At 41.5% G+C, this 13003-nt stretch overlaps 1 protein-coding gene across 1 annotated transcript in view; it reads right to left on the bottom strand.

Moving 5' to 3' along the window:
• Nucleotides 1–2625: 2625 nt before the first annotated feature.
• Nucleotides 2626–13003, bottom strand: part of slc25a10b (solute carrier family 25 member 10b) — a 25891-nt gene continuing 15513 nt past the window's right edge. The window contains exons 7-13 of the mRNA XM_059327878.1: nucleotides 11751–11821; nucleotides 10295–10387; nucleotides 7618–7695; nucleotides 7485–7541; nucleotides 5570–5674; nucleotides 5423–5450; nucleotides 2626–5362 (exon numbers count right to left, since the gene is read on the bottom strand). Coding sequence (XP_059183861.1) covers nucleotides 5573–5674; nucleotides 7485–7541; nucleotides 7618–7695; nucleotides 10295–10387; nucleotides 11751–11821 — 401 coding nt within the window. The 3' untranslated portion in view covers nucleotides 2626–5362; nucleotides 5423–5450; nucleotides 5570–5572. The remainder of the gene's footprint in view (nucleotides 5363–5422; nucleotides 5451–5569; nucleotides 5675–7484; nucleotides 7542–7617; nucleotides 7696–10294; nucleotides 10388–11750; nucleotides 11822–13003) is intronic.

Raw genomic sequence — 13003 nt, forward strand, 5'->3', positions numbered from 1 at the left:
ACTTTCTGAAATGAAAACACAGATTTGACCGTTTGGGTTGTTGCTGCCGCCAAACCTCCATCACTCCAGGCTGTGGGCACGTTTTTAAGAGTTTGTTTTTTATTGAGCAAAATGTTTCAGGAGTTCAACCAAACACTCATATCTAAGAGCCTAGGCTCTTCACTACAATAAAATCTATTATAGAGCATAGATTATACACTAGAGTAAGGTGATTTACACAATAATAATAGTTGTATTTCTATGAATAAAAAGAAGTTTGCTTTGGAGGCAATAAAGGGCGAAATTTCACAGAAAAAAGTGATTTAAAAAATAAGAGAGGGCTTATTTAAACCAGTAATAAAAGAAAGGTGTGGGAGGGTTTAAACACATAAATAAATAATAATAATAAATAATAAAATGTGCACTGAAAGATGAAATAGCTGGAGGAGCAAAAGATTTTCCTGTTTTCAGTCTAAAAGTCACAGCTTTCAGTTGTTGTCCGGAAAATGATTTTTTTTATTAATTCAACTTTGTTGTTTGGTTTGTGTGTTTTTGGCAAAAACTAACTGAACCACAGTAATTTAAAAAAATTGAATCTTTCATTCATCTTGCTTGTATGTGTTCATAATGAATATAATTTCAGCAACTGCCCTATGAAATCATCAGACATTTATAGAAACAGAACCTGGTTTGCTTAATAGTTAGTGTGGCTGATAGGATGATGGTTCCTGCTAAGATGAAACAGCAAATACTGGAAACATCACAACACAACAACAACAACATGAGCTTCCTTCTACTGCAGTAAACCTCGGCAGGGTAAGAAATAGTCTTTGCAGAGGCAGGAGGCTCACAAATCTCCACCCATGCATGCAGTGGTAGTGAGTGCTCAGCTATTAATGCTTTGCATGTGATGGATAGTATTAATGCAGCCATGTTCATCTGGTGGAGGAACAGAGTCACACTGCTGCCATTCATCACCATCACCACTTAACCGTGGATGAACCTGCCGCGTGGTGCAGGCTGCAAGGTAATCCTGCAGAATGAGATCTTTGCTCTGCTGGTGTTTCACAGCAGCTCACAGACCTGACATTAAATATTACATTACATTAACCCATAGGAACCTATGGTGACACCCGTGTAACAAACACTTTAAATCTTCCAGAATCTCCCATATTCAGAACAGAAATGTGGAAAAAGTAGCTAATTTCAAAAAACGTATTTTTACTGACCATAATTCCCGAACAAATTAAAGTCACAATGTTTTATATATATGTTATGGAGATGTAAACAAAAATAATAATCTTGATTTATTCTTATTTTGTGACTTAAAAACAAATCTGACAAAAAATGATTGTTAAACAGCACTATAAATGTCACAATTTTCATAAATGTTGTGGAGATGCAAAGAAAAAGGAAAATTTGTGTCTCTGTAAGCAGAAAATGTGTCTAGTTTTTGTATTTGAAAATAAGAAATATCATAAACATAAATACCATAAACGCCCAATATATCATATATGTCACATCACAGATCTTTGACATTTAGGGGTAGTATTATTATTATTTTTTTAAACATCATTATGTGTTCTATGTGTCCACTCTGTGGTATATCCCCCATAATGTTCCTTTAAGGATTATGGCTCTGGGTTCTTATGGGTTAAATACACTCCTGAACAGAATCTTTAGAGCGGGAGAAATTACAAGTATTCTCATTTTGTCTCTGTGAAACTTAACCAGGTTATAAGCAGAGCTTCGATGTTAAAAGAATAGAAAACACCTCCAGCGGGTCTCCTTGCCATGCTAATGTATGTAAAATGTTCTTCCACCTTTCAGTGTCCTATGTTTGGTGGTGAGACGTGTTTTGAAGACATTTATTGTTGGTGAAGCTCTTCTGTTGCAGATGCCGTCTGATGGTTATGGAGCTGCCGTCAGCATCATTCAGGGCTTTAATCTGGATTAATGTCTTCACAGACAACCTGTTGATCCTCTGGCTCAGTGCAGGTGACTTTTTTTTGGGTCTACCACTTGAATTTTTTGTCCCGTAACCCTCAGGATCCTATAAGAAACTTAAACTGTCCTACTGCAACCAACCTCAGCAGCGACGCCCAACAATCCTCCCACGTTCAAAGATGGAAAGCCTTTTTGCCTTTTTGCCTTCAGGAGATCATGAGAGTGTGATAGAAAATAACATGAAAGACTTTTTTTTTAGACTTTTTAAGGCTATGGTCTTAAACTTTTGATCAGCTGCTGAACAGTGTGTTTGAGTTAAATGCAGTTTTCAATAAAATGCCTACTCTATTTTTTTCTCTCTTGCTCCTGTTTATTCTTTTTGCATTTCAAAGATCTACTTACAACCTGGTTATGTTCCTCCAACGTGAAATGCCAGTATTTGTAATCTTCCCCTGCTCTTTAGGTTTTGTTCAGGATGTCTTTGTTGTGATGAGAGTGAAGCAGGAAACAAAGATCAAACTGTTTGCTTTGTTGCATGGATTTAACACCGACCACACCGCCTGCAGCCGATTTATACAATAAGGAAAAATAATAATTATAATAGTGGTGCTATTGACAGTAGATTCACTACCAAAATAAAAGTTTATAGTCTGATAATCTGTATTAAAGTAGACGATAAAAACAATACAATACCACATGTTGTCCATTAGTATTTTAATTCCAAAATCATCAGTTAGTATTATACAAAATAGAAATTCACAACTTCCCTCCAGTTTCATTTCTGTGCATTATGAATAAAGCTGGGGTTAACATTACGTACTATGGCTGATCTACAGAACCTCACATTGTTTATTACACTTAAAGAACATGCAGGTCACTATCTGAGCTTGTGGTTCTCCTTTTATTTTGTAAATGCATCCCTGGTACCGGGCTCGGCAGCTCGCCCAGAGAGGCTTGTTGGCATCAACATCATTCACACGGTCCTCTGCTGCCCCCTGCAGGACGCAGACTGTAAGGCACAACATGCATCCTCTCACTGAACCAAGGCAAGACTATCATTGGACCATTACTGGCAAGAGTCACAGAACATTAGACTGGCCTCAACTGGAACCATTAACATCATTAACAGTTTTAATTTTTTAAACATGTTATATTATGCAGCATGTGTTTCTACGCAGCAGGTTAGTCAGTATGAGTCCATGATTTTTAATAAAGTGCCTCATAAAACAGAGTAGCATCCTGAGTCATAATGTCTGACATGCATTCAGCTCAACGAAACACCAACATTATGGATGGAAAGCTACATGTACACTCGTACAGTCCAGCAGTTTTCTACAGGCATCTCTATTCAAACAGTAGGAACTTTAAGAGATCAAGTGGTCATACAGAATTTACCAGGACTGAAGGAGCTGCTGCCAAATGAGCAGGCTTCAACAGTCTGCTCTTTCTGCTTCACATTTTCTTAAAAACACGAGACAAACAAGCTTGGTCCTCTTCTCCCAAACACTGGAGAGTGAAACGATGACAGAGGAATCAGAATGAAGTTAAGGAGAATCAGACCAGTGTTACAGGAGGAGTGCACGACATTCAGAACATTAACGTAGCTCCAGATACAGTCAGTTACACTTCCTGAGTGCTTCTCCATGCTTTGTCTTGTTAAACAGCCCAAATGTGCGTTATATTCAATACTGCATAGTATCATGATGTTCTGCATGGCAGTATAGGATCAGATGCCCAGTATCAATATTTTATTATACAAGTTATCAATTTTGCAATTCCATTTTAAACTTTTTGGTACTAGAATTATAACACCAATTGCTTTGCACTATACTAGATATATGTTGCTGAGTTAAGAGGTTTTATGTATGATGATGCTGATGTATGTTCAATTGTTCTGATAAATTTGATTTTAAAATTTAAAAAGTTATTTGATGCTATAAAACAACTGACAGCTCACATTGTACTCTGATTGGATCGGGCAGTATTTTAGGCAGGAACTTGATACCGGGACTCACTCCTGTGCAGACTCTGGTTCCAAATGACATCACCAATACAAGATGGCAGCTTCCTTATTTGGGATATCTGGCTTCACTTTCGTAGAGTGGGAGATGCATCGTCCGTTAAGTGTATGAGTGGTTTTAATGGCAGTGTTGGACAGTCTGTCTGCGAGATGAACAGACTAAAAACTCTATCTTATTAGATACCATGTGGCTTTCAGAAGGTCGGGTACTGTGGGTCAGGGTGGCGTCAGTATGGAAGCCAGGTCATCCTGGGAGCTAACCCTCATTAGCACTGTTAGCACCGTCCCGACCCACGTTGGGGTACGCGGTTATCAGCCAGGTCGGCCAGGCAGTGTCAGCTAACCCCAGCACCACTGCTAGCTCTGTTAGCACCGTTAGCGCCCATTTTTGCTCAGCCACTTCCATGCTTGCTTGTGAGGACCATGTGGGAATAATCCCAGCTCAGACTGAATGTTCTGAATGTCATGCACAGCCTCTTTAAAGACATTTTAACCTGCTATTAGTTGATTTCCAGTCATAAACACAATAATTTAGCAAAGAAAAGCAAACAAATGAACTGTTAAATCCAGGGTGCATCACATTTGGTCACCACTGTTGGGAATGATTACTATGTAATTACATAACAGCTTGCTCAGTCATGTTTTAGTAATGGCTTTTGGGAAATAATATATATTCTCAAGAATGGCACTGATGAAAAGGCTACACTGTGTTTGTTTGCATTTTGTACTTCTGCTTTATAACGAACTCCGTCCTGGCCTGACACGACACCAAGTGTTGCAGAGGACCAACAGGAAACCGTTTGTTAGTTTGACATAAATCACAAACTCTGATCTGGAATTAGTTAAAGTCAACATTTAGTTTGTCTGTCAACGCGACTGATAAATTGCTCCTAAACTCAAAATTAACACTAAATCTCAACATGTCTCATCCTGTCACATAACTAACATCACATGAAATTACACTGGACGCTGACATTAAACATCTGCTAGAGCTGATTTTAATCTTAACTCTAAATTTGGCTGGTCATTCTAATAAACCCATCTGAAGCACCTTTATAAATCAGCATGTTCGCTCTTAAAATCGTATCGGCAATCTAAGCTGATGGAGAAAATGGTCTGATAGTTGTAGTTTTTGTTGGTGCTCATAATAAACTCATTACTAGCTGTGAAATAGAGGTAGAGCAAAAGGAGAAGGGAAACATGAACAAACACAGAACGAACTACACGAGTCCCCTTCTTCCCTTGTTTCTTGTAAATGCTGAGAGTAGAGCGATGACGGGGTGTTGGTGGGATGGGGAGGTTAAAGAGCGGCCGGTCCCAGAGCTCCCGGTCCCAGAGCGCCCGGTCCCGGAGCGCCCGGTCCCAGAGCGCCCGGTCCCAGAGCGCCCGGTCCCAGAGCGCCCGGTCCCAGAGCACCTGGTCCCAGAGAGGCTGGTCCCAGAGCGCCCGGTCCCAGAGCGCCCGGTCCCAGAGCGCCTGGTCCCAGAGCGCCCGGTCCCAGAGCACCTGGTCCCAGAGAGGCTGGTCCCAGAGCGCCCGGTCCCAGAGCGCCTGGTCCCAGAGTGGCTGGTCCCAGAGCGGCTGGTCCCAGAGCGCCTGGTCCCAGAGCGCCTGGTCCCAGAGCGCTCAGGAGATGATGCGAATGCCAAAGTTCTGCCTGAGCTGCTCGAGGAAGAGGAAGGTGAGCACGGTGTGAGGAACCAGGCGGATCCCTGCGGGGACGAGACCCTGCAAGAAGATTGACATTAGATTACTGTTTGTTAGGCCCGTCACCATAACACATTTTTTAGGACGATATTTTCCCAGAAAACGATAAAACAAATATTTTTTTTTACAATTAACACTTGAAATGATGAAGGCACTTGCAAATGACAAGGTAGTACAATATGTAATCTTAAGATTTCATTAAACATATATATATATTTTTACAAACAAGGAAGATCTTGGGTCAGTAATAATGCAACTAGAAAATTTCCTCTGGGGAAATTCTGAAAGGGCCACAGGGGCTACTGCCGGTGTGTGTACACTATGATGAGATTCTTCAGAGATTTATAACAATACCCTTTAACCTCAAAATGTGTGTGTGTGTGTTTGAAGCATGTGTATGCATGCTTGAGGAGTGTGCGCGCTTACGTGCATGTGTGTGTGTGTGTGTGTATCTGTAACTGTAATCACATCAAAGATCAAAGCAATCAACAGAATTAACTGACACCTGTTCCAGCTCAGTGACAGCAGAGGTGGACAGACTGAAATGTCTGGCCTCGAACAGAAAGCATTTTTGTCAAAACCATAATACCTATCATTGATCCGACTTCACTTTGAGCGTCCTGAGTTCTTCCTGAACGTCTACATATGATTTTTTATAAAAGAAAAATTAAAAAATAGCTTTGTTAGAGCGATCTAAAAAAACTGTTACATCTCCCTTTTTCAGAAATCTTCCTGCGTTTTTAATATGGGACCCAATGAGGCTGTTGGTGCGTGTTGGTGGATCATCTGTGCGTCCTACGCCCAAACTATAACTCTGACAGCTTTACCAGAGGATTGTGAGGGAGAAGACTAATTTTCCTACGTTTCTATGTATTAATTATTTCTGTAGAGTGGAATTTGCGGCCTGGAGCGCAGTTTTCAAATAAATTTTTTGACAGTTTTTTCTCTCCCTCTACACTCTGGCGATGATGTCACACACTGTGACATGAACATTCTGTGCAATACAGGTTTGAAAAGCATGTTTTCTGTAAAAATAATTAATTTTGAAAAAGCCGAAATCACAGAATTGATCACAGCCTGAAACTGTTAAAACAGACATTATCCTTGTATTTTCATAAATACAAATAAACCAAATATCAGCCTAAAATAGTCAAAATCATTATATTCTACATGGTTCTAATTTCGCTAACCAGATCAAAAACAAAGTTCTGTGCTCCTCAGTTCAACCCGGAAACATGAATGAAAAAAATCTGTAAAACTCAACTGCCGGCTGTTTACACAGAGCAGAGAGGAGAGGACAAGAGAGGGTGGTATCCTGCTCTCCACAGTATTTAACATTTTCTTTTTGAACCACTAGGAGGCAACACACCCAATCTAATCCACACAATGTTTCAGAGGTTAAACACCTAAAGTCTGTTGTCAGAAGCTCAACAGGATGGATTGTTTTCTCTTATTACAAAGCAACCGTTACAGAATATTTACCCAAAAACCGTCGTTCTCCCTCTCCAAACAGAAACCTGCTAGTTGGTAAATATATATATTTTGTTTTGCATAAAGACAGAAACAACTGAGAAAAATGCGCTCCTGTTTTGAGGAAGCTGAAAGGAAAGCGTTGGAGTAAATAAATTGTGATTTTATTGTCATCATTGTTATTTTGTACTTACTTTTACTGATTTTATTTGTCTCGCTGAACTATTGACTGGCTTTGAAGAGAACGTTAAAGAGTGTGGAGAGTGGATGGTGAAATGAATGTCTGCAGCGGTTTGCAGACATTAAATGTGAAACATATATGCAAGCTTTAACAGGAACTGTTCTGTTTGGTTGCTGTTACCTTGTAGAACGCCAGCGGACCAAGCCTGGCGGTTTCTCGTACGCAATGCATGACCCCCTAAAGAGAGAAACACTGGGTTAGAACAGAGATGAGAGCAGTGATGGATGAGATGAGACAGAGAAGAAGAACTCACCGTGTATTCTCCCTTTGAGCTCATTAGTCTCGTCTTCAGCACGTCCAGAGGTTGACACAAGAATGTGGCGCAGCCTCCCTGCAGACCAACACATCACACATCACCAACACATCACATATCACCAACACACCACATATCACCAACACATCACACATCACCAACACATCACACATCACCAACACATCATCAACACATCACATATCACCAACACATCACATATCACCAACACATCACGGTTCATCAACACATCACGGTTCATCAACACATCACGCTTCATCAACACACCACACATCACCAACACATCACACATCACCAACACATCACATATCACCAACACATCACATATCACCAACACACCACATATCACCAACACACCACATATCACCAACACACCACATATCACCAACACACCACATATCACCAACACACCACATATCACCAACACATCACATATCACCAACACATCACATATCACCAACACATCACACATCACCAACACATCACACATCACCAACACATCACACATCACCAACACATCACACATCACCAACACATCACATATCACCAACACATCACACATCACCAACACATCACACATCACCAACACATCACACATCACCAACACATCACATATCACCAACACATCACATATCACCAACACATCACCAACACATCACATATCACCAACACATCACCAACACATCACACATCACCAACACATCACATATCACCAACACATCACACATCACCAACACATCACACATCACCAACACATCACACATCACCAACACATCACACATCACCAACACATCATCAACACATCACACATCACCAACACATCACATATCACCAACACATCACATATCACCAACACATCACACATCACCAACACATCACATATCACCAACACATCACATATCACCAACACATCACACATCACCAACACATCACACATCACCAACACATCACACATCACCAACACATCACATATCACCAACACATCACATATCACCAACACATCACATATCACCAACATATCACCAACACATCACATATCACCAACACATCACATATCACCAACACATCACATATCACCAACACACCACATATCACCAACACACCACATATCACCAACACATCACATATCACCAACACACCACATATCACCAACACATCACGGTTCACCAACACATCACATATCACCAACACATCACATATCACCAACACACCACATATCACCAACACACCACATATCACCAACACACCACATATCACCAACACATCACATATCACCAACACATCACACATCACCAACACATCACGCTTCACTACAGAGCTCTGAGTTCAATCCTACAATCCTACAAGGTCACTTAGCATCATCCAAAGCGACCTACATCTCATACAACACAAGCAAAGATGAAGTCAAGGAGCAACACCAGAGTAAGAGCTGTGGGTTCAGTCCATTAGGACGTCAGAGCTTTCAGGTCAGTAAGAACAGTTGGTTTTACTTTATTTATGGTTATCATCTGTAGATCAGGTGTGAATGTGTTGGCTCTTCAGTCTCTCAACGATTGATTCAACAGATCGCTGTGAACTTCACACTGACTCACTCACTGTGTTTACATGCTCACTTTCATCGAGCTATGCTTAAAATTAGATTCTGCCGTCTAACTGACTTAGTCTAATGACTTCTGTCCTCGTCCCAGTTTACATGCACCTGAGAAAATCTAATAACTGACGGGAACGTCAGTTATTAGATTTTTTAGTTAGCCATTATTATTTACATTTTTTAGTTAGCCATTATTATTTCCACTAGTTATTTTTTAGTTTTTTAGATTTTTTTAGTTAGCCATTTCAGCGGGTTAATACGGTGCCTTTCTGGTTGACCTATTGCTTCATAATAAACTAGTGGAGGAAGGCGGGAAACCGCGTTTTCGAACAACAAGATGGAGAATAACTCAGCTCTGTTCATCATCTGAGGGGCAGACAAGAAGCCGGATGCTGTCTTTCGTTCGACACTTTTCGCGGTTACTGATCGCTGCTACTCTAATCAATGAGAGCATTTAACCTTTACAGCAGCGTCTCAGCCGCGGCTCTCCGCCAGCAGCAGGTAGGACTTCTATTACTAAACTCTGAACTGAACTCTAATCTGAACAGAGCAGATCCCCAGACAGGAAGTCCGACTCAGAATCAACGCAATACACCTCCGCCCCCTTTCAAAATAAAACACAATACGCAGTTCATGCAGCCTGAAAATACTTCCCATCAACATTAAGTCTTGACCGGGGCACCAGATCAGCAATCAATCAATCAATCAATGAAAGGGGCTCAGAGGATCGGCGACTGTTGAAGTGGAACATCATACAATAATGTATGACATAAAACATTGTTTTTATAAGGATAGATGGTCAGATCAACAGATCTTCCACGTCAGAGAAGCAAAGCAAGCTGTTTGTTGTTGTTGTTGTTGTTGTTTACTTTATACACACAGTTTATCAGGGATCTCGCCGTCTCCCCGCTGTAAGACGGAGTAAAACGGCGGCGGAGCGTTCCCGCCCGGTGGAAACCTCCAGTCATGTGACCGGCTCTCTTGGATGTTTTTGACAGTTATAGTCGGATTAAGTCAATAATTAGCTTTTTTCCGGTGTGATGTAAACGTAGTGAAGCTGAAACTTACTGCGATGAAGCTGGACAGGAAGTGTGTGAGGACGTTGTCCCCCATCATGCCCGTCCCCAGCACCAGCTGCTTGGCCTGGTCATAGCACGCCAACTACAGCAGGAAATACACAAGAAAAGATTCATCTAACCGGTGTTTCTGTTAGGAAATGTACATGATAAAAGACAAAATGTTAACTATTATATTAGAGGTACAGAAAATATATATGCGGTCATGTTACATTACGTTTATCCACACAAGATTACTGTAACAATTATTATCACAACAAGACTTCTTCTTCAGGCCTGGAAAATAACATGTTGATATCTCCAGGTGTTGAATGAGCATGGGACTCTGTCCAATATATTCCATACTGCACTTTCTAAAGTTTATCCATATACAGTCATGGAAAAATTATTAGACCCTTGTTTTTTCTATTTCTTTTTTAATGCCTGGTACAACTAAAGGTACATTTGTTTGGACAAATATAATATAACAAAAATATCTGATAAGAGTTTATTTAAGAGCTGATATCTAGACATTTTTCATGGTTTTCTTGATAAAGATTTTGGTTATTATCAAGAAAATCATGGAAAATAACTAGATATCAGCTCTTAAATTAAAATCTTATGAGTTATTTTTGTTGTTATCATTATATTTGTGCAGCTCGCCAACACAGACTCTAAAAAGTGAGCGTGTGGTTAAATGGATTAATGCATTATTTAATGGACAAGCAGCGTATTCATCTAGTAAATGATTTGGCATTGATAAATTAATGTACCTTTAATTTAACTCAATTTAATTCCATGATCTTATTAGAAAAGCCTTCCAGATGGATCCTGAATGTGACCATGATGAACTAATATCTCTTAATGTATTTAAGAGGAACCTGATTGTGTTAGCTCAGGTAGATGAAGCTGCTCTTCTCTGTCCTGGAGTTCCTCTGGGCCCTTTAGACACCTGGAGGCTTTAAAACAGGGGTCTCAAACTCAAATTACCTGGGGGCCGCTGGAGGCAGTATCAAAATGACAGAAAAAAGACACAAAATGACAGAAAAAGACCTAAATTATTTTAAAAAGACACAAAACGACCAAAAAAAAGACACAAAATTACTTAAAAAAGACACAAAGTGACCAAAAAAGACAAAATTATTTAAAAAAGACACAAAATGACCCAAAAAAGACACAAAATGACAGAAAAAAAAACTAATTTACTTAAAGAAGAAACAAAATGACCAAAAAAAGACACAGAATTACCAAAAAAAAAACACAAAATTATTTTTAAAAAAGAGACAAAATTACAACAAAAAAACCCAACACAGTAAAGTGCCATTCATATAAAACTCACATTAAACTTTCATATCAAGGTGGGGGCCACAAAATATCGTCACGAGGGCCGCAATTGGCCCGCGGGCCACCAGTTTGAGACCCCTGTTTAAAAGGACACTTTAAGGTAACAAGTTTTAAATGTGACTCACCTGTCCCACAGTGACCAGCGCTCCTCTGCTGGAGGCCATGGTGGCTCCTGAGAACAGCCTCCTCAGACCCTCTGGAGGGACAGGTCACAGGTCACAGGTCAGAGGTCACAGGTCAGAGGTCAGAGGTCAGACAGGAAGCCAGAGTGTCTTACATGAGCTCACATTCACTATACAACTATACAGGACAGCTCAAACACCAGGACATCAGGAAAAGGTCAATATGTTTCTCAATCATTTCAGGAAGTGAAACTCGTTTATTATATAGATTCATCACACAGAGCGAAATATTTAAAGACTGGTTTTCTTTGTAATTTTGATGATTCTGGCTCAGAGAGAATGAAAACACTAAACTCAGAACATTATAATATATCTGGTCAGTGTAATGTGCTGGTCCTGGGTCAGTGGGAGGAGGAGGAGGAGGAGGAGGAGGAGGAGGAGGAGGAGGAGGAGGAGGAGCAGCAGCAGGAGGAGGAGGAGGAGGTCCATCTAGCAGGACATTTAGAGGAGGAGGAGGAGGAGGAGGAGGAGGAGGAGGAGGAGGAGGAGCAGCAGCAGGAGGAGGAGGAGGAGGTCCATCTAGCAGGACATTTAGAGGAGGAGGAGGAGGAGGAGGAGGAGGAGGTCCATCTAGCAGGACATTTAGAGGAGGAGGAGGAGGAGGAGGAGGAGGAGCAGCAGCAGGAGGAGGAGGAGGAGGAGGAGCAGCAGCAGCAGCAGGAGGAGGAGGAGGAGGCGGTCCATCTAGCAGGACATTTAGAGGAGGAGGAGGAGGAGGAGGAGGAGGTCCATCTAGCAGGACATTTAGAGGAGGAGGAGGAGGAGGAGGAGGAGCAGCAGCAGGAGGAGGAGGAGGAGGAGGAGCAGCAGCAGCAGCAGGAGGAGGAGGTCCATCTAGCAGGACATTTAGAGGAGGAGGAGGAGGAGGATGAGGAGGAGGTCCATCTAGCAGGACATTTAGAGGAGGAGGAGGAGGAGGAGGAGGAGGAGGAGCAGCAGCAGGAGGAGGAGGAGGAGGAGGAGGAGCAGCAGCAGGAGGAGGAGGAGGAGGAGGAGGTCCATCTAGCAGGACATTTAGAGGAGGAGGAGGAGCAGCAGCAGGAGGAGGAGGAGGAGCAGCAGCAGCAGCAGGAGGAGGAGGAGGAGGAGGAGGTCCATCTAGCAGGACATTTAGAGGAGGAGGAGGAGGAGGAGGAGGAGGAGGTCCATCTAGCAGGACATTTAGAGGAGGAGGAGGAGGAGGAGGTCCATCTAGC

This window comes from Centropristis striata, chromosome 1 (genome assembly GCF_030273125.1).
Source record: "Centropristis striata isolate RG_2023a ecotype Rhode Island chromosome 1, C.striata_1.0, whole genome shotgun sequence".
NCBI lineage: Eukaryota > Metazoa > Chordata > Actinopteri > Perciformes > Serranidae > Centropristis > Centropristis striata.